Source organism: Neofelis nebulosa, chromosome 13 (assembly GCF_028018385.1).
Source record: "Neofelis nebulosa isolate mNeoNeb1 chromosome 13, mNeoNeb1.pri, whole genome shotgun sequence".
In the NCBI taxonomy this organism is placed as follows: Eukaryota; Metazoa; Chordata; class Mammalia; order Carnivora; family Felidae; genus Neofelis; species Neofelis nebulosa.
The window spans coordinates 37,722,102-37,743,756 of NC_080794.1; the positions used below are offsets into that span (position 1 = coordinate 37,722,102).

A 21,655-nucleotide genomic window follows, 5' to 3' on the forward strand; every position below is an offset into this window, starting at 1 on the left:
CTTCTGTTACATATGGATTGTTTCATTCTGTTGTAATCAGAAAAGATACTCTGTATCATTTTAATCTTTGAAATTCATTAAGATTTATTTCATAACCTAATATACAGTCTATCTTGTCTATTCTGGAGAATGTTTGATATGCACTGAAAAGAATGTATTCTGCTGCTCTTGAATGGAATGTTCTATAAATGTGTATTTGGTCTAATTGGCTTATAGCATTAAGTCCTCTTTCTTCACTAACCTTCTTTCTAAATGTTCTATCCATTATCAAAATGGCAGTACTGAAGTCTCCGACTATTACTGAAGAACTATTCTTCCCTTTAATTCTGTCAGTTTCCTTCATATATTTTGGGGTCGGTCATTTGGTATGTATATATTTACCACGCTTATATCTTCTTGAGGAACTAATCCTTTTATCAATACATAATGTCTTTGTCTTGAAAGAGTTATTTTCTTAATGTCTAATTGGGGGATTATAATTAACATCTTTTTTTTCTTAATGTTTATTTATTTTTGAGAGTGAGTGAGAGAGAGCGAGCGCGCCCTAGTGTGTGAACGGGGCAGAGAGAGAGAGGGAGACACAGAATCCCAAGAAGCTCCAGGCTGAGTTGTCAGCACCAAGCTCGACACAGGCCTCAAACCCACGAACCCTGAGACCATAACCTGAGCCAAAGTTGGACGCTTAACCAGCTGAGCCACCCAAGTGCCCTGAGACAGTTAACTTAAAGTCATTTTCTAGTAAGTGCAATGCTTGGGCTTCCTCAGGGATGGTTTCTGTCAATTTCTTTTTCTTTCTATTGATGGGTCATTTATTCCTGATTATTAGTATGCCATGAAATTGTTTTATTAAAGATTGAACATTTTGAATATTATAATGGGGTAATTCTGAAAACCAGATTCTCCCTATTTCCCAGTGTTTGTTGTGATATACATTGTGGAAGACTACATTCATCAATGTTTAGTGGTTTTTTTCCAAAATATTTTTTTTGCAAAGGCTGTGTTCTCTGTTTTGTGTCATCGTTGAAATTTCTGTTCTATTATCTAAATAGCAAGTGACCGGACAAAGACTTATTCAAATGTTTGAGGCAAAAAGAATGAAAACAAAACAAAACAAAAAAAACCACCAACTCTCTTAATGTTTGCAGACTGGCTCTGAGCTGGGGACCTCCTTTAATTTTTAGCTAGAGCTGCTACATCTCTGCCTTAACTTTCACTACTTCCCTGCATGGGGCACAAAGATCAGCAAGAAGTACAAGCTCACTCAAGTGTTTTCCAAGCATGTGTCTGGCCCTGGGCATGCATGCCGCACTCTGGATTTCCAGGTATACGCAATGGTTCTTCGAAGCTTCTACACCCTGAAATGTCTTCCCCCAAAGTCTCCTCCTTTCTAGGCTTTTTAGTCTGTCTGCTGCTTGTCCCATCTGCAATCACTTGGCCCAGTGACAACAAGTACCATATGTCTTTAAATCTTTCCAGTAGATGATACCTGGCTACAATCTCCTCAACCCGGTACCCTGGTTGAGGATTGGCTCATTAGACTGTGGGCTCCTCTTTTATACTGCTAAAGACTGGAATAATACGTGACATTCAGTCAGTACACAATGAATATAATTATTGCATGGACCTATAACGTTTAGGCAATACAAAGAAGAACATAAAAAAATTAATATCATAATCTTATTTTTCCCTTTAGCACTTACGTTCTGGTTGTTTTTCATTAGGTGTTATGGATCGCACAAAATCTTGGGGGGTCATAAACACTTCAGATTCACCAGGTTCATTGATTACTTTCAAGGTGGCAAAATAGCGGAAGATCTTGTCTGGTGTGGAATATGCTCGAATCCTATTCTCATATTCCATCACCTGAAATTAGAAATTCAGAGTGTTACTATATTAAGCAGTTCTCATTTTCATGTTTTCCATCTTATATCTGGAGTTATTCTATTATATATTTTTTTTCTACAACTGATTTTTTATACTAGACATAAACTTGAATTTCAAAAACTTTTCAACCTTTCCCCTCTAACATTCATATTCCAGTTGAGAAAATGCTTAACTTTTGTTTAGAATTTTTTGTGAATAATTTTCTAATTTCTTGAATTACTGAAAGCCACAATTTGAAAATATCATATAATTCAAAAGGTCTCAGTAATAGGGTATAATGACATATACACGGAAGCCTACAGATTCCAAAATACCAAGTTTTTTTTTAAAGGGATTGATTTTACAGTTTTTACTTTGATGCAATTTCTTAAATCCTAAAGCAAGACAGAATTAGGAATCCATAGGTTTAAACAGCTAATGATCTTTCAAACACAAAGTACATTGAATTATAGCATTAAAAAAATAAAACTACACATCATGGAAACTCAATTAACAAGTCTGAGGCAAAAAACCTTTTACTTTTGACTACAAAATTAAGGAAACTGCTGGAAATCCTTTACATATATCACATTTATTTTTTTATTTAAAAAAAGTTTATTATTTTGAGGGAGAGAGTTACATGAGTGAGGGAGGGGCATAAAAAGAGAGAGAGAGAGAGAGAGGGAGAGAATCCCAAGCAGGCACTGCGCTGACACTGGGGCTCAATCTCACAAACCATGAGATCAGGATCTGAGACAAAATTCAGAGTTGGATGCTTAACTGACTGAGCTACCCAGCCACCCCTACATATGCCATATTTAGAAAACAGCAGAGCTGGGAAGAACACAAGTAAATACTTGAATAGTAACAAAATCAAATATGGCATATATTAAACTAAAAGGGTGTAATATTAATCGGCCCATTTTTTATCTGGCATCCAAACTGTGATTCTGTGTATGCAACATACAAAACAGTGCATCTTCTGCATAATCTTATCTTACAAATATAGGTATGAGAAAAATCCTTACCAAAATACCAGCTACACAGCGTTCTGGTGAAAAGATTTCTCTTATACCTGAATTTTAGATGTTGAGATAGCCAAAAATAAATAGTAGCTTATAAATAACTAGTAGGAAATGTCAAGGCAATACAATCTAAAAATCCAACAGTTCAAAGTCTAAAAAGCAATTTGCTAATATTAAAAAAATTATTAATGTTTTTAATTTGCCATATTAACACAACTAACACTGTAATTGCCACTCCTGGCTAAATGGTCACTTTGAGGTCACTGACTGCAGCCGTTCAAGAGTCTTAATTCCACTACCTGATATGCTTTCAGCAACTAGGAAAGGATCTCTAATTTATAACTATACATGACAGGAATCTTCCAAGACTCATTTGCATTAAAATCTGAGTACTGTTTATCAAAAAACATTTTGCATGTGGCAAACACACTAAGCCTTAAGACATAGCTACAAGTCTTAACTCAAAGGCCCTTTTATATTATATTGTAACTACCTGCCGGATAATACTGGCTATAGAAGAAATAACTTTAGGACATCTGTATTCTTGTTCTTCAGAATAACGACAACAAAAATAATCAGTTTGTAATGCTTAGGGTATAAGCTATAGCTACTGCCAAAGATGTTTTTGTGAACTAAAAACTTAAGTCAATCTTATACAAGATAAAGATAGAAAGACAACAACTTAAAGTCAATAATTTTCAGATTCAAACCAGATTTGTTGATTGTTGCAAGTCCCTAAATTATGTTTCTGAATATTATTAGTTTTGGTTTCAAACAATAGGCCAAGGAAAGTAATAGACTTTTTGCATTCCCATATTGTTAAGAGTTTAATATAGACATACTGTATAGTACATATTTTTTTTTCACTTAGTAATGTATCTTGGAGATCACACCATAACAAATGATATAATGATACAAAGCAGTCTCCTTTTAAGTGGCTTTATTCAAAGGAATTCTAACAAACTATTTCATAAAGCATTTGGAATATAGCATCCAAGATAATAATGGCTTAGAAGCCAAGATATATAGAAAAGTGGTGAAGAATTTTGAGATGGTTAGCCTTGAGAAAAGATTTACTAAGGGAATTATAATAGTTACATTCAATCATTTACTTAAAACATTCTGGAACTTCATGATGCTAATGCTAAGACAGTTCTCTTCAATAAAACTGCTGGTCCCAAAACCAGTTCTCGGGTTTAATTTTGGTACAATGCTTAAGGAAAACCAAGGCTATAATATCTTGAGACCAAGTGAATGCAAGTGACCGTGAATCCCTGTGGGCCCTGATGTCAGAACTCATACATAAGCTTTGAATGCAGACTGCAGTCAGACCTTGGAAAAGGTAGCACGCAGAAAGATCTTGTAATAAATTAGTGTCTGGCACATTTTCTTTCAAGAGGTGATTTATAACACCCAATCTGTACCCTAACAGCTGTTTTCCATGTTAAGAACTCCCTCTCTTTTTCATCTAGTGAATTTCTGGCCATCCATAGTAACAATCATCTATTACAGGATGACCTCTTGAAGTTTTATGAAATTCCAAGCCTTATGACACCAGTCTCACTGAATATAAAGCAAATTAATTTCTGGCGGAAAAATTAAGGAAACTGCCTAATTATAGTAACAAAAGAAAAGAGAATAAAAAAGAATGAAGACAGCTTAAGGGACTATATATAGCACATCGTCAAATGGACCAAAGTGCACATTAAAGGGATCCCAGAAGGAGAAAGAATGAGAGAAAGAGGCAGAAAACTTATTCAAAGAAATGACTGAAAATATCCCAATCTGGGAAAAGAAACAGACATGGAGACCCAGGAAACTCAAAGAGTCCTAAACATGATGAATCCAAAGAAACACACAATGAGACACATTACAGAGTTTTCCAAGAAAATAAAAGCTGAAGGAGTTCATCAACACTAGATCACTCTTACAAGAAATGTTAAAGGTAATTTCTGAACCTGAGGTGCCTGGCTGACTCAACTGGTAGAGCATGTGGCCCTTGATCTCAGGATCATTGAGTTCAAGCCCCATGTTGAGTGTAGAGACTACGTTAACTTAATTTTTATAAACTTTAAAAAAAAGTTTTATTTATTTTTGAGAGACAGAATGTGAATGGGGGAGGTGCAGAGATAGGGGGAACAGAGGATCAGAGCAGGCTCCTCATTGACAGCAGAAAGCCCAAGGTGGGACTCGAATTCAAAAACCCTAAGATCATGACCTAAGCTAAAGCTGGACGCTCAACTGAGTGAGTCACCCAGGCGCCCCAATAAACTTATTTCTTCTTTAAAGGTAATTCCTGAACCTAAAACAAAGAGACATCAGTATAAGCAAAACATATAAAAATGTAAAACTCACTGGTGAAGGTAAATATATAGTTAATTTCAGAACACTCTTAATTTTGTAATGGTGGTGGGTAAATCACTTCTCATTAACATGGAGATTTTTTAAAAAGTATTAAACATAACTATAATAATCTGTAAATGGATAAACAATGTAAAAAGACATAAATTATGATATTAAAAACATAAAAGTATAAATGTAGAGCTTTTGTATACATTAGAAGTTAAGCTGTTATTGCTTAAAATACACTGTTACAAGATATTTTATGTAAGCCCCATGGTAATCATAAAGCAAAAACCTACACCAGATACACAAAAGGTGAAAAGAAAAAAAAAAATGTAGGCATACTGGTACAGAAAATGATCAAGTCACAAAGGAAGAGAACAAGAAAGGAAATAAAGGGTAAAGGAATTACAAAACACTCTGAAAACAAATAACAAAATGGCAATAGTAAACCCATATCTATCAATAATTACTTCAAATGTAATGGATTACATCCTGCAATCAAAAGAAACAGAATGTTGAAATAAAAAAATAATACCCAACTATACTGTATACAAAAAGCTCATTTCAGTTTTTAGGACACACACAAGCAGAAGTGAAGTTGATGGTAAAAGATATTCCATGCAAATGGAAGCCAAGAGGAAAGCAGGAGTAGCTATACTACCAAACAAAACACACTTTAAGCCAAAGACTGTAGCAAGGGACAACAAAGAGAATAATATAATAATAAAAGGTCAATTCATAAAGAGAATATAAGGTTTCTGAATAGTTATGCATCCAACACAGAGAACCTAAATATATAAAGCAAATGTGACCAGAATTGGAGGGAAAAATACACAGCATTATTTATAACAGCCATATTATGGAAGCAACCTGATGTCCATTGATAGATGAATGGATAAAGAAGAGGGGGTATGAAATATAACTCAGCATAAAAAAGAATGACATCTTGCCATTTGCAACAACATGGATGGGTCTAGAGGGTATAATGCTAAGCGAACTAAGAGAAAGGCAAATACCATAAGATTTTCACTCATATCTGGAATTTAAGAAACAAAACAAATGAGCAAAGGAAAGAGACAAAAAAACCAGACTCTTAAATATAGAGAACTGATGGTTACCAGAGAGGAGTGGGTTGGGGGGATGGGTTAAACAGGTGATGAGGATTAAGGAGTACACTTGTTTTGATGAGTACTAGGTGATATATGGAATTGTTAAATCACTATGTGGTATAATTGAAACTAACACTGTATGTTAACTAACTGGAATTAAAATAAAAACTTTAAAAGGCAATAAACAAACAAACAAATAGCAAAACCAAAAACAACCCACAAAAATCAATTGAATTAAATGGGCAGAATGACCTAAACAGACATTTTCTCAAGGAGGACATCCAAATGGCCAATGGATACATGAAAAGATGCTCAACATCACTAATTATCAGGAAAATGCAAATTAAAACCACAAGGAGATACCACCTCAAACCTATTAGATGGTTATCATCAAAAAGAAAAAAGATAACAAGTGTAGATGAGGATATGGAGAAAAGGGAACATTTTGCACTGTTGGTGAGAAAGTAAATTGGCTCAGCCTTAATGGAAAATAGCATGGAGGTTCCTCAAGAAACCTAAAAATAGAACTACCATATCATTCAGAAAACCCACTTCTGCCAAAGGAAACAAAATCAGTATAGTGAAGAGATATCTGTACTGCCATGTTCATGACAGCATTAGTCACAATAGCCGAGGTATGGAAACAACCAATGCATGCCATGGAATCCCTAAGGACTCCATGTAGCCAAATCAATTGTGAAAAAAGAAGAAAAGAGCTGGAGGACTACTACATGCTGATTTTAAGACTTAATACAAAAGCACAGTCATCAAAAGAATGTGGTACCGACATAAAGACAGATATACAGATCAATGGAACAGAAGAGAGCCAGAAATAAACCCTCACATATATGGTCAAATGATTTTTGACAAAGGAGAAACAACCATTTAATGGATAAAGGATAGTCTTTTCAACAAATGGTGCTGGGAAAATTGGTATCCACACGCAAAAAAAAAAAAAAATGTTGAACCCTTATCTAACTCTACATTAAAAAGTTAACTTGGGTTAAAAACCAAAATGAAAGACCTAAAATTATAAAACTTATAGAAGAAAACATACAAAAGCTTCATGACATCAGATTGGGCAACAATTTCTTGGATATGATACTAGATGCACAAGCAACAGAGGAAAAAAAAGAGACAAAGTGGACTTCATGAAAGTTTTTAAATTTTGTGCATCAAAAGATAATACCAATACAGTAAGGAGGTAATCCATAGAATGCGAAGAAATTGTTGCAAACATATATCTGATAAGGAGTTAACAAACAGATTATATTAAAAAAACCCCTAAAACTCAACAATTTAAAAAAACAAAAATGGAATTCAAAAATGGGCAAAGGATGTGAACAGACATTTATCCAAAGAAGATATACAACTGACCACTAAGCACATGCAAAGTTGTTCCACATCACTGATCATCATGGAAATGCAAATGAAAACTATACTGAGATACTGCTTCACATCTGTTAGGATGACTAATATAAGAAGAACAGAATATAACAAGCACTGGCAAAGATATGAGAAAAATAGAACCCTTGTTGGTAGGAATGTAAAATGGCACATCACTGTGGAAAACAGTATGGGCTTCCATAAGAAAAATAAGATAGGATTACCATATGATCTAGCAATTTCACTTCAGAGTGTATACCCAAAGAACAGAAAGCAAGGTCTCAAATAGATATCTGTATATCTACATTCACAGGATCATTTTCCACAACAGTTACAATGTGGAAGCAATCCAAGTATCTGCCAATGGATGAATGGATGAGCAAAAATGTGGTAAATACATATCCTGGAATATTATTCAGCCCCCAAAAGTAAGGAAATTCTGACATACGCTAAAACATGATGAATCTTGAAGACATTATATGAAGTGCAATAAGCCAGTCAGAAAAATACAAACTGTATGATTCAGTATCTATGAGGTATTTTTAGCATTCAAAATCATGAAGAGAAAGTAGAATGGTGGTTTCCAGGGGTTGGGAGAGGAGGGTAGTAAAGAGTTATTGTTTAATGGGTATATATTTTCAGTTTTATAAGACGAAAACAGTTTCGGTAATGGATAGTGAGACAATGATTACACTCTATGATAAACTGTACACTTAAAAATTGGTAATGTGGTAAATGTTATGTTTTTAAATTTTTTTTAATGTTTGTTTTTGAGAGAGAGAGAGAGAGAGAGAGAAAGAGAGAGAGAAAGAGTGTGAGTGGGGGAGGGGCACAGAGAGATGGAGACAGAATCTGAAGCAGGCTCCAGCTGCTGAGCTGTCAGCACAGAGCCCAACGCGAGGCTCGAACTCATGAATCGTTGAGATCGTGCCCTGGGCCGGAGTCAGACACTTAATAGACTGAACCACCCAGGCACCCTTAATTTTTTTTTTTAAGTTTATTTATTTTTGAGAGAGAGAGAGAGAGAGAGAGAGGGAGGGAGGGAGGGAGGGAAGGAAGGGCAGAGAAGGGAGACACAGAATCTGGAGCAGGCTCTAGGTTCTGAGCTGTCAGCACACAGCCTGATAAATGTTATGATTTAACTATTTTATTTCCATTAAAAAAATTTGGAAGAAAAAAAAAAGAGACCCTAGGAGATTAGGAAAAGAACTCATGAGAAAAACTGTAACAGGTATGTATGCCTGGGTGGCTCAGTCAGTTGAGCATCCAATTCTTGATTTCGACTCAGGCCATGATACCAGGGTTGTGGGATCAAGCTTCGCACTGAGTCTGAAGCATGCTTAGGATTCTCTCTTTCTCTCTCTCCAGCTTCCCCTCTCCCCTGATTGTGCTCTTTCTCTCTCTAATAAAATAAAAAATATATAACAGAACAGCTACAAGATATACAGTATAGGTTGTGAACATTCAAGATACATTTAAGAAGAGTTCCAAAAGAAAATAAATTACAGTGAAGCAACAGTGAAGCAGTATGCAAATTTTTCTGAATTCAGGACTTAAAGTTCCAGAGGGAACAATAAAAATAAAAATTTTAAAATCAAAAATAAATCAAATGGAACTAGATAAAAGAATATAAATATTAAACAGAGGAGCATGTACAACAATGGTATAGCATAAACTGAGTGACAGCTCTTTGCACCTGAGAATTTTTTTAATTAAAAATAAAACACAAAAATGAACTATTGGGACCTCATCAAAATAAAAATCTTCTGCACAGTAAAGGAAACAATCAGCAAAACTAAAAGGCAACCGATGAGGGCGCCTGGGTGGCTCAGTCGGTTAAGCATCTGACTTCAGCTCAGGTCATGATCTCGTGGTTCGTGAGTTCAAGCCCCGCGTTGGGCTCTGTGCTGACAGCTCAGAGCCTGGAGCCTGTTTCAGATTCTGTGTCTCTCTCTCTCTCTCTGACCCTCCCCCGTTCATGCTCTGTCTCTCTCTGTCTCAAAAATAAATAAACATTAAAAAAAAATTAAAAAAAAAAGGCAACCGATGGAATGGGAGAAGATATTTGCAAATGACATATCAGATAAAATCTATAGAAAACTTATCAAACTCAACACCCAAAAAACCAAATAATCCAGTGAAGAAATGGGCAAAAGACATGAACAGACACTTCTCCAAAGAAGACATCCAGATGGCCAATCAACACATGAAAAAATGCTCCACATCACAATATAAATCAAAACCACAATAAGATACTACCTCACACCTGTCAGAATGTCTAACATTAACAACTCAGGCAACAACAGATGTTGGCGAGGATGTGGAGAAAGAGGATCTCTTTTGCACTGCTGGTGAGACTGTAAACTGGTGCAGCCACTCTGGAAAACAGTATGGAGGTTCCTCAACAAAATTAAAAATAGAACTACCCTATGACCCAGCAATTGCACTACTAGGTATTTATCCCAGGGATACAGGTATACTGTTTCAAAGGGGCACATGCACCCCAATGTTTATAGCAGTGTTATTGACAATAGTCAAAGTATGGAAAGACCCCAAATGTCCATTGATGGATGAATGGATAAAGAAGATGTGGTGTATATATATACAATGAAGTATTACTCAGTAATCAAAAAGAATGAAATCTTGTCATTTGCAACTATGTGAATGGAACTAGAAGGTATTATGCTAAGCGAAATTAGAGAAAGACAAAGATCATACGACTTCACTCCTATGAGGACTTTAAGATACAAAACAGATGAACATAAGGGAAGAGAAGCAAAAATAATATAAAATCAGGGTGTGGGGGGACACCTGGGTGGTTCAGTTGCTTGAGTGTCCGGCTTCAGCTCAGGTCATGATCTCACAGTTCTTGTGAGTCTGAGCTCCACATCAGGCTCTGTGCTGACAGATCAGAGCTTGGAGCCTGCTTGAGATTCTGTGTCTCCCTCTCTCTCTGCCCCTCCCCTACTCATACTCAGTCTTTCTCTCTCAAAAATAAATAAACATTAAAAAAATTTATAAAAACAGGAGGTGGACAAAACATAAGAGACTCTTAAATATGGAGACAGAGGGTTACTGGAGGGGTTGTGGGAGGGGGGATGGGCTAAATGGGTAAGGGGCATTAAGGAATCTACTCCTGAAATCATTGTTGCACTATATACTAACTTGGATGTAAATTAAAAAGTGAGTAAATTATTTAAAAATCAATCAATCAATCAATCAATCACACAAAACCACCAGGCCATGCATGGCATTAATAAATCATGAACTAAGGACAATACAGCAATGTATTTTTTTTTAAGTTTATGTATTTTTGAGAGAGCACGTGTAAGCAAGGGAGGCACAGAGAGAAAGGGAGACGGAGAATCCCAAGAAGGCTCCACACTGTCAGTGCAGAGTCCAACGTGGAGCTCAAATCAACAAACCATGAGATCATGACCTGAACCAAAATCAAGAGTCGGACACTTAGCTGAGCCACCAAGATGCTCCAGCAATGTATTTTTTATATTCATTTTGTTTCTTAATAAAAAAGGGGAAAAAAATGAAGCAAATATAATCAAATGTTAAAACTTGACAAAATGAGGGATGGATACATGTATGTTCATTATAGTAGTCTCTATTTCTTTCTCTCTGAATATTTTAAGTATTACATAAAAATCAAGAGAATGTAAAAAGCCAAAAAATTTAAGTGAAAAGGGAGGATGTCAAAGAGAGCCTATGGAAAATGGAGCAGTTTGGTATTGCAGGGAAAGAATGTGAATGGCAAAAACAAAAAAACAAAAACAAACAAAAACAAACAAAACACCCAACCAAAAAACCAAAACAAAACATGCTCAAAAATGCAACTTATTATTTTATTAAAAATGGAAAAATCTTTAACATGTCCATGTAGACTATGTAAAAAATGAAAAGACAAAGAAAGAGCAGCTGAGAAAACAGGCAGAGGAAAAAATAAGTGTTGAAATAGGTTGTTAGGGGAACAGGATAACATGTGGAATGGTTATCCCTGAATAGGGAAAACATAGCTCTTCCACTAAAACTTTACTGAAAGAACTATTTCAGAAACAGATTAGAAAGGTTTTATAGCCTTGGGAGCTACAAGTTAAGTAAATTACAATTATCAAGCTTTCATTTTTATCTGAGAAGTATGACATATGGTCATTGCTGAGCAGAAAGCAGGAGAAGAAAATGGAAAGTTCAAAAATAAATGCTCATTTGGATAAGTTTTGCTCTATTTTGTAAAATGGAAAATTTGACTTTATAAATGAAACTGCTGGCACAAGGTGAGTCTGAACTTTCTTCTAATTCACTCAGGGCAAAAGATTAAATAAACGTATCATTGTGGAAATACCAATAGTTGACACTTAACTTATAATATATATTTTTGTTCAAATTCACCTCAACCAGTAACGGATTTGAGGGGCGCCTGGGTGGCTCAGTTGGATAAGTGTCCGACTTAATCATGATCTCATGATTCATGAGTTTGAGCCTCGCTTGGGGCTCTGTGCTGAGAGCCTGGAACCTGCTTCAGATTCTGTGTCTCCCTCTCTCCCTGCCCCTCCCCAGCTCATGCTCTCTCTTTCTCTCAAGAATAAATAAAACATTTTTTAAAATTTTTAAAAGAAGAAAAATGGATTTGAGAAATGAAAAGATTTATTTATTTATTTATTTATTTATTTATTTATTTATTTAGTAAGCGAGCACAAGCAGGACAGAGGCAGAAGGGGAGGAAGACAGAGAATCTGAACCAGGTTCCACAGTCAGCACAGTGGGGCTGCATGTGGGGCTTGATTCCACAAATGTGAGATCATGACCTGAGCTGAAATCAAGAATCAGATACTTGACTAAGTGAGCCTACCCAGGCAGCCCAGAGAAATGAAAAGGCATATTTAATAACTTCATCCAAACAAACACACAGAAGATCCAAATCTCTCAAAGGAACTTTCCTTGCAAATACATACCACACACATGCAACACACAAATAACTCAAATTATCTTGTTGTATTTATTAGCTACATTTTGGCAAGTGAAGGCAATTCCCTGAATTTCAATGTTATCGTGCAAAATGAAATGCATCCTTTTGACTTTTCATCACTCATGTCTGCTGAATTCAAATGCTCAATATCAAAGGTATTACTATACCGTAATTGAAATTTTTCTGAGGTAGAGGTCTATAACAACAGGTTGTGTTAAAGATATAAAATGTTGAAGTCATTTAAAGTTTATGCTATCATCAAAATTAGTTGAATTTTTGTAAATATTTGTATATTTCCAAAAGGATGTTATCCCGCCTTTCCAACTGGGCATCATCAATCAATCGTTCCAAAGACTCAACATATACTAGAACATTTAGCATCTGAAAGATCTGGAAAGTATGAACCAACGTAGGTAGTTAAATTGAAACGAAAATATATGCAAATCCTGACTACCAATCTTGGATCTTTTCACTACCCCCATTAACTTCACATTTCAAGATTACACTTGCCTTAGAACATGACAGAAAATAGCAAAAAAGGTGAATCTCTGCAAAGAGAATATGAACCATCTGAAATAAATGATAAAAGAGACTCAACTGCATTATTCTGACTTGTAATTAACTACAGTTCTGATTAATTTATAAGATTGTGTTCCATACTTTTCTGTCTCTGAATCCAGAACGTTTCTTCTTTTTCTCTTCTGGATGAGGCTCGAGACAAATACCTGCAGCCTTTTTTTCATGGTTACAAACTTCCCCTTCATCTTTATTCTTCCCTTTATCACCAACTTCACTCTTCAGGTTGTTTATAGATGGTGGAGATTCTGCAAGGGCCCTAGATATGCAAAAAAATAAATTTGCATTAATCCAGAAATAAATATTTTCAGGTACAGTTTAGTGGGAGCAATAGTAATGAAATTTGCGAAAAGTTCTACAGGAAGAGGTTCCTTAAAAAGTTAAAAATAGAACTATCGTATGATCCAGCAATTCCACTTCTGGCTCTATATCCCAAAGAACTGAAAGCAAGAGTCATGAAGAGATTTCTGCACATTCATGTTAACAGCTGCATTATGCACAACAGCTAAAATGTTTGAAGCAACTGGGATGTCCATTAACAGGTGGGTGGATAAAGATAATGTGGTATATACATACAAAGAATAATATTCAGCTTTAAAATGACGGGGATGATACCAAAAGCATAGGCAACAAAAAGCCAAGAGACAAGCAGGATTATGTGAAACTACAAAGCTTCACTACAGTGAAAGAAACAATCAACAAAATGAAAAGACAACCTATCGTATGGGAGAAAATACTTGCAAACCATGTATTTAATAAAGGGCTAATATTCAAAACATAGAGAACGCTTATAAGAGCCAAAAAAAAAAAAAAAACCCAAATAAACTGATTAAAAAATGGACAAAGGAAGTGAAGAGACATTTCTCAAAAGAAGATACATAAATGGCCAACTATACATGAAAAATGTGCTCAACATCAATGATCATCAGGGAAACACAAATTAAAACTGCAATGAGATATCACCTCACACCTGGTAGGATGGCTTTGGTAACAAAAAAAAAAAAAGAAGATAACAAGTGGAGGTGAGGATGTGGAGAAAAGGGATCCCTGGTACATTTTTGGTCAGAATGTAAATTCATACAGCCACTATGGAAAACAGAATGGAAGATCCTCAAAAAAACAAACAATAGAACTGCCAAATGATTCAGGAATCCCACTTTGGGTATATATCCAAAGGAAATGAAATCAGGATCTCAGATATCTATATTACCACCTTCACTGAAGCATTATTCAGAGTAGCCAAGGCATGGGAAGCAACCTAAACGCCTCTCAATCAACAAATATATAAAATGTGGGGGCACCTGGCTGGCTCAGTTGGTGGAACGTGTGACTCTTGATCTCTGGGTTATGAGTTTGAGCCCCACACTGGGTATAGAGATTACTTTTAAACATCTTAAAAAAAAACACCCACAAATAAATAAAATGTGGTATGTGTGTACTCCCCACCCACAGGAATACTATTCAGCATCAAAAAGGGAAGGAAATCCTGCCATTTCTGGCAACACAGATGAACCTAGAGGGCATTATGCTAAGCGAACTAAGCCAAACACAGAAGAACAAGTACTATATTATACCACTTACATTATGAATACAAAAGAGTCAAACTCATAAAGACAGAGAGTGGAATGGTGCTTTCCAGGGGCTGGGGGAGGAGGAAATGGGGAGATATTAGTCAAAGGGCGCAAATATTTAGTTACACAAAGTAAGTCTTAGAGATCCACTGAACAGCATAGTGCCTACAGTTAACAAAACTGTATTGTATACTTAGACATTTGCTAAGAAGGTAGATCTAATGTTAAGTGGTTTCTCACTAAAGCAACCTATAATAGTAACAAATTAGAGGGTTAGAGAAAACTTCTAAAGGTGATGGACTGGTTTATGGCATACACTAATGATGGTTCACCGGTATATACTTCTCTCCAACTCCTCAAGTTGTAGGCATTAGTTACATACAACTTTTTGTATGTCAAAAAAATTTAAGTAACTCAGAAAAAAAAAAACTAAAAAGGAAAGGATATCATATTGCATGCCACAACATTGTTGAACCTTGAGGACATTACACTAAGTGAAATGAGCCAAAAAGACAAATACCGTATTATGACCTTACTTATATGAGGCATCTAACAGAGTCTATTTCATAGAGACAGAAAATAGAATGATATAACCGGGGGCTGCAGGGAGGGTGAAACAGAGGTATTTAATGGGTAATGAATTTTAGTTTTGCAAGATGAAAAAGTTATAAAGATCTCTTTAACAACAGTGTAAATATACTTAACACTACTTAGCTGTATACTTAAAAATGGTTGGGATGATAAATTTTGTTATTTTTTTAACCAAAAAAAAAAAAAATGAATTGGAAGAATAAGTGTGAGACCAAAGGAATCAAAAATTGATACTGAAGGGGCGCCTGGGTGGCACAGTCGGTTAAGCGTCTGACTTCAGCCAGGTCACGATCTCGCGGTCCGTGAGTTCGAGCCACGTGTCAGGCTCTGGGCTGATGGCTCGGAGCCTGGAGCCTGTTTCCGATTCTGTGTCTCCCTCTCTCTCTGCCCCTCCCCCGTTCATGCTCTGTCTCTCTCTGTCCCAAAAATAAATAAAAAACGTTGAAAAAAAAAATTAAAAAAAAAAAAAACATTAAAAAAAATTGATACTGAAGTTAAAACATGTACATAACAAAATTCTACAGGAAGACAAAAACCTAATGGGCTTACCAAGTTAATTCAATTATCAGTAGCAAGAAAAAACCTGAATGTACAGGAGAAGCCCCTCTAGCTAGAGTTTGAAACTGACAATCTATTCTATAAAGATTTTTCCTAACTTCTTCATCCAAGAGAATGATTCTATTCTTTCAAACTGCTACATGATTTGGTAACTGAACCATATCATAATTTATGTTACTTTTGTATTCCCAGAATCTACCTTGCTCTTTATTAGGGGGACTCAAATGACTTCGTTGTTTTTACAAACCAAAAACTGTCAAATATCAGCACTGTCATATGGTTCAACATAATAGGTAAGAACATTAAGAGACTGGTTGTTCAGAAAAAGGAAGGAAGTAATAAAGATTAGAGTAGATATATACAAAATAGAAACTAAAAAAACAACAGATCAATAAAACCAGAAGCTGGTTCTTTGAGAAGATCAATAAAATTGATAAACCTTTAGCCAGATTTATTGAGAGAAAAGAGAGGTGAGAGAGAGAGGGAGAAAGAGAGAGGGAAAGAGAGGACTCAAACACAATCAGAAATGAATGAGGAGAAATAATGACTGACACCACATATATACAAAGGATTATAGGAGAAGATTATGAAAAATTATGTGCCAACGGAGGCACCTGAGTGGCTCAGTTAGTTAAACGTCTCACTCTCACTCAGGTCATGATCTCATGGTTCTTGAGTTCAAGCCCTGTGTCAGTCTCTACATTGACAGTGTGGAGCCTGGTTGGGATTCTCTCTCTCCCTCTCTCTCTCTGTCCCTCCCCACTTGTGCGCGCGCTCTCTCTCTCTGTCTGTCTCTCTCAAAATAAATAAATAAACTTAAAAAAATTATGTGCCAACAAATTAGACAACCTAGGATAAATGGATAGATTCCTAGAAAACATATAACCTCCCAAAACTTCATCAGGAAGAACCAGAAATTTGAACAGACCAATTACCAGCAATGAAATTAAATATTAAATAGGCAATCAAAAACTCCCAACCAACCAAAGTCCAAGAGCAGATGGCTTCACTGGTGAATTCTACTAAACATTTAAAGAAGAGTTAATGCCTGTTATTCTCAAAATATTCCAAAAAATAGAAAAGGAAAGCTTCCAAATATATTCTATGAGGCCAGCATTACCATGATACCAAAACCAGATAAAAACACTACAAAAAAAAGAGAACTACAGGCCATTATCTATGATGAACATAGATGCAAAAATCCTCAACAAAATATTACCAAATTGAATCCAACAGTACATTAAAAATATCATTCATCACAATCAAGTGGGAGTTATTCCTGGTATGCAAGGATGGTTCAGTATTCACAAATCAATCAATGTGATACATCACATCGACAAGAGACAGGATAAAAACCATATGATCATTTCAATAGATGCAAAAAAAGCATGTGACAAAGTATAACATCAATTCATGATAAAGCACTCAAGAAAGCATGCTTAGAGGGAACATATCTCAACATAATAAAGGCCATATACAAAAACCACAGCTACCATCATACTCAACAGTAAAAAACTGAGAGCTTTTCCCCTAAGATTAGGAGCAAGACAAGGATTGCACTCTCCCCACTTTTATTAAATATAGTACTAGAAATCCTAGCCACAGCAATCACACAAATAAAAGAGATAATAGGAATCCAAACTGGTAATAAAGTAAAACTTTCATTATTTGCAGATAACAATATACAATATATAGGAAACTCTGAAGATTCCACACACACATACACACAAAAAAAACTAGAGCTGACAAATGAATTCAGTAAGGTTGAAAGATATAAAATCAATATACAGAAACCTGTTGCATTCTCATACAAAATACACTAATACAATATTCTCATACAGTACATTCTCATACAATATACAGAAACCTGTTGCATACACTCATAATAAAGTAGCAGAAAAAGAAATTAGAAAACAATCCCATTTACCATTGCACCAAAAATAATAGAATACCTAGGAATAAACTTAATCAAGGAGATGAAAAACCTGTACTCTTCAAACTATAAAACATAGATAAAAGAAACTGAAGATGAAACAAATGGAAAGATATTCCACGTTCATGAATGGGGAGAACAAATATTGTTAAAACATCCATACTATCCAAAATTAACTACAGATTTAATGCAATCCCTATCAAAATACCAACAGTATTTTTCACAGAATTTGAACAAATGGTTCTAAGATCTATGTGGAACTACAAAACACCCAAAATAGCCAAATCAATCTTGAAAAAGAAGAACAAAATTGGAGGTATCACAATCTCAGATTTCAAGATAAACTACAAAGCTGTAGTATTCAAAACAGCATGGTCCTGGTACAAAAAGAGACACAGAGATCTACAGAACAGAGAGCCCAGAAATAAACCCATGATTATATGGCCAATTAATTTACAACTAAAGAGGCAAGAATATGCAATCGAAGAAAGACAGTCTCTTCAAAAAATGGTGTTGGGAAAACTAGACAGTTGCATGCAAAAGAATGAAAGTAACGCACTTACACTACACATAAAAAATAAACCCAAAATAGGTTAAAGACCTAAATGTGAGGCATGATACCATAAAAATCCTAGAAGAGAACACAAGCAATGATTTCTCTGACATTAGCTATAGAGACATTTTTCTAGGTACGTCTCCTAAGGCAAGGCAAATAAAAACAAACAAGCAAACAAAAAAATTAAACAAACAAAAACAACTACTGGTACTATACCAAAATAAAAAGCTTCTGCACAGCAATGGAAACAATCAACAAAAACAAAAAGACAATCTACTCAAGGGGAGAAAATATTTGCAAATGATGCATCTGCTAAGGGGTTAGTGTCCAAAATATACAAAGAACTTCTACAACTCAACACCAAAAAAAAAAAAAGAAATAATCTAATAAAAAATGGGCAGAAGACATGTACATTTCTAGAAAGAAGACATGACATAAAGATAATCAACAGTCACATGAAAAGATGCTCAACATCACTTATCATTAGGGAAATATAAGTCAAAAGCACAATGAGATATCACCTCACACTTGTCAGAATGGTTGAAATCAAAAACACAAAATAAACAATGTGTGGAGAATAAGAAACCCTTGTGTACTGTTGGGGATGCAAACTGGTGCAGTCACTGCGGAAAATAGCATGGAGTTCCTCAAAAAGTTAAAAATAACATTACCCTACAATCCAGTAATTTCACTATTGAGTATTTACTCAAAGAATATGAAAAATTAATTCAAAACAATAGACGTACCCCTGTGTTTACTGAAGCATTACTTGCAACAGCCAAAATTTGGAAGCAACCCAAGTGTTCATCAATAGATGAATGGATAAGGAAGATGTGGTATATATAGACAAGGGAATATTCCTCAGCAATACAAAAGAATAAAATCTTGCCATTTGCAACAATGTGAATGAATCTAGAGGGTATAGAGGGCATAATGCTAAGTGAAATAAGTCAGTCAGAGAAAGACAAATACCATATGATCTCACTCATATGTGGAATTTAAGAAATAAAACAAGTGAACACAGGAAAAAGACAAACAACAACAACAACAAAATAGACTCTTAAATATAGAGAACTGGTGGTTGCCAGAACTGGGGGGACGGATAAAATAGGTAAAGAGGATTAAGAGTACATTTATCATGATGAGCAATGAATAATACATAGAATTGTTGAATCACTATACTGTACACATGAAAGTAATATAACACTGTACATTAATTATACTGGAATAATAAATAAGTAATAGGGTGCCTGGGTCGCTCAGTCAGTTGAGTGTCTGACACCTGATTTCAGCTCAGGTCATGATCTCAGGGTCATGGGATCAAGCCCCACATTGGGCTCCACACTGAGCATGGAGCCTGCTTAAGAACCTCTCTCTCTCTCTCTCTCTCTCTCTCTCTCTCTCTCTCTCTCTCTCCCCCCCCCTCTCTCTGCCCCCCACCCATTCCTCTTCCCTGCTCATGCATTGTCTCTCTAATATAAAATAAAATAAATTTAAAATATTATACTGGAATACTAAATAACAATAAAAACTTTAAAAAACAAAAAGAAGAGACTGGACACTATTTTTTTTTAAGAGAAAGTTTGTTTTTTTAAAGTTTATTTATTTTGAGAGAGACAGCATGTGTGTGAGCAGGGGAGGGGCAGAGAGAGGGAGAGAGAGGATCCCAAGCAGGCTCTGTGCTGATAGCAAGGCTCAATCCCACCAAATGTGAGATCATAACCTGAGCCAAAATCAAGAGTTGGTCATTTAACTGACGGAGCCACCCAAGAAAATTAAAAAAAAAATTTTTTTTAACGTTTGTTTTTTGAGAGAGAGAAAGACAGAGGGTGAGCAGGGGAGGGGAAGAGAAAGTGGGAGACACAAAATCTGAAGCAGGCTCCAGGCTCTGAGCTGTCAGTGCAGAGCCCAGTGCAGAGCTAGACCCCATGGACCGCAAGATCATGACCTGAACTGAAGTTGGATGCTTAACCAACTCAGCCACCCAGGCTCCCCGGAAGTTTTTTTTTTTTAACTTTTATTTATTTATTGTTGGGGCGGGGGGGAAGAGAGAGGGAAGAAGGGACAGAGGGCAGGGGAGAGGGAGAGACAGAATCCCAAGCAGGCTCTGCACTGTCAACGCAGAGCCCAATGTGGGTCTCAATCTCATGAACCATGAGATCATGACCTGAGCCAAAATCAAGAGTTGGATGCTTAACTGACTGAGCCACCCAGGCGCCCCCACTATTCTTTTATTTTAATTATCCAGAGTTCCCAACCCAGTGCCTCACACAGAGAAAGCATGCAATGTGCTTTCTAACACAAAAGGAACAAAAATGGAAGTCCTCATCTATGTTGACCAGAAAAAGGATTAGAAAAATATACACTGGGATTAAAATACTGCAACAGGAGAAATTTCTTAATGTAATCATTTCACATGACTATTTACAGAAGACTTAAACAAACAGTTCTTATTTCATTTACTTGCAAATAATATTTTATACATGTTAACAAAGTCAAAGAAATATCTGAATTTGTAAGCAAGAAAAATAATTGAATGTTTTAAAGGCTAAATCCTAAAAATAAAAAAATTAAATTTTTTGTAATGTTTATTCATTTTTTGAGAGACACAGAGAGAGCACAAGCAGGGGAGGGGCAGAGAGAGAGGGAGACACAGAATCCAAAGCAGGATCCAGGCTCTGAGCTGACAGAGCCTGTCACAGGGCTCCAACTCATGAACTGTGAGATAATGACCTAAGCTTATGTCGAACAATTAACCAACTAAGCCACCTAGGTGCCCCCAAATAAACACATTTTTAAAAATCAACAAGAGGGGCGCCTGGGTGGCGCAGTCGGTTAAGCGGCCGACTTCAGCCAGGTCACGATCTCGCGGTCCGTGAGTTCGAGCCCCGCGTCGGGCTCTGTGCTGACAGCTCGGAGCCTGGAGCCTGTTTCGGATTCTGTGTCTCCCTCTCTCTCTGCCCCTCCCCCGTTCATGCTTTGTCTCTCTCTGTCCCAAAAATAAATAAAAAACGTTGAAAAAAAAAAAAATCAACAAGAAACTAATACACTATAGGCTTTTTCCCCCAAACTGGTTCAAAAGCAATCTTTTGACCATAGCTTGAATTTCCTTTCAACTTTGGCCAAGTGTTCAAGGTTGGATCATTTCTCTGTTTTATTTCCCTCT

The 21,655-nt window shown here is 36.0% G+C and overlaps 1 protein-coding gene across 5 annotated transcripts in view; it reads right to left on the minus strand.

The window, feature by feature from the left end:
• Window positions 1-21,655, minus strand: part of MICU1 (mitochondrial calcium uptake 1) — a 249,123-nt gene that overhangs the window by 161,860 nt on the left and 65,608 nt on the right. For 4 of the 5 annotated variants that reach the window (XM_058696654.1, XM_058696656.1, XM_058696655.1 and 1 more), the window contains exons 3-4: window positions 13,365-13,539; window positions 1,701-1,863 (exon numbers count right to left, since the gene is read on the minus strand). In XM_058696654.1, the coding sequence (XP_058552637.1) occupies window positions 1,701-1,863; window positions 13,365-13,539 (338 nt within the window). Of the gene's footprint in view, window positions 1-1,700; window positions 1,864-13,364; window positions 13,540-21,655 lie in introns of those variants that run through there. The other variant, XM_058696658.1, reaches the window with a different exon arrangement.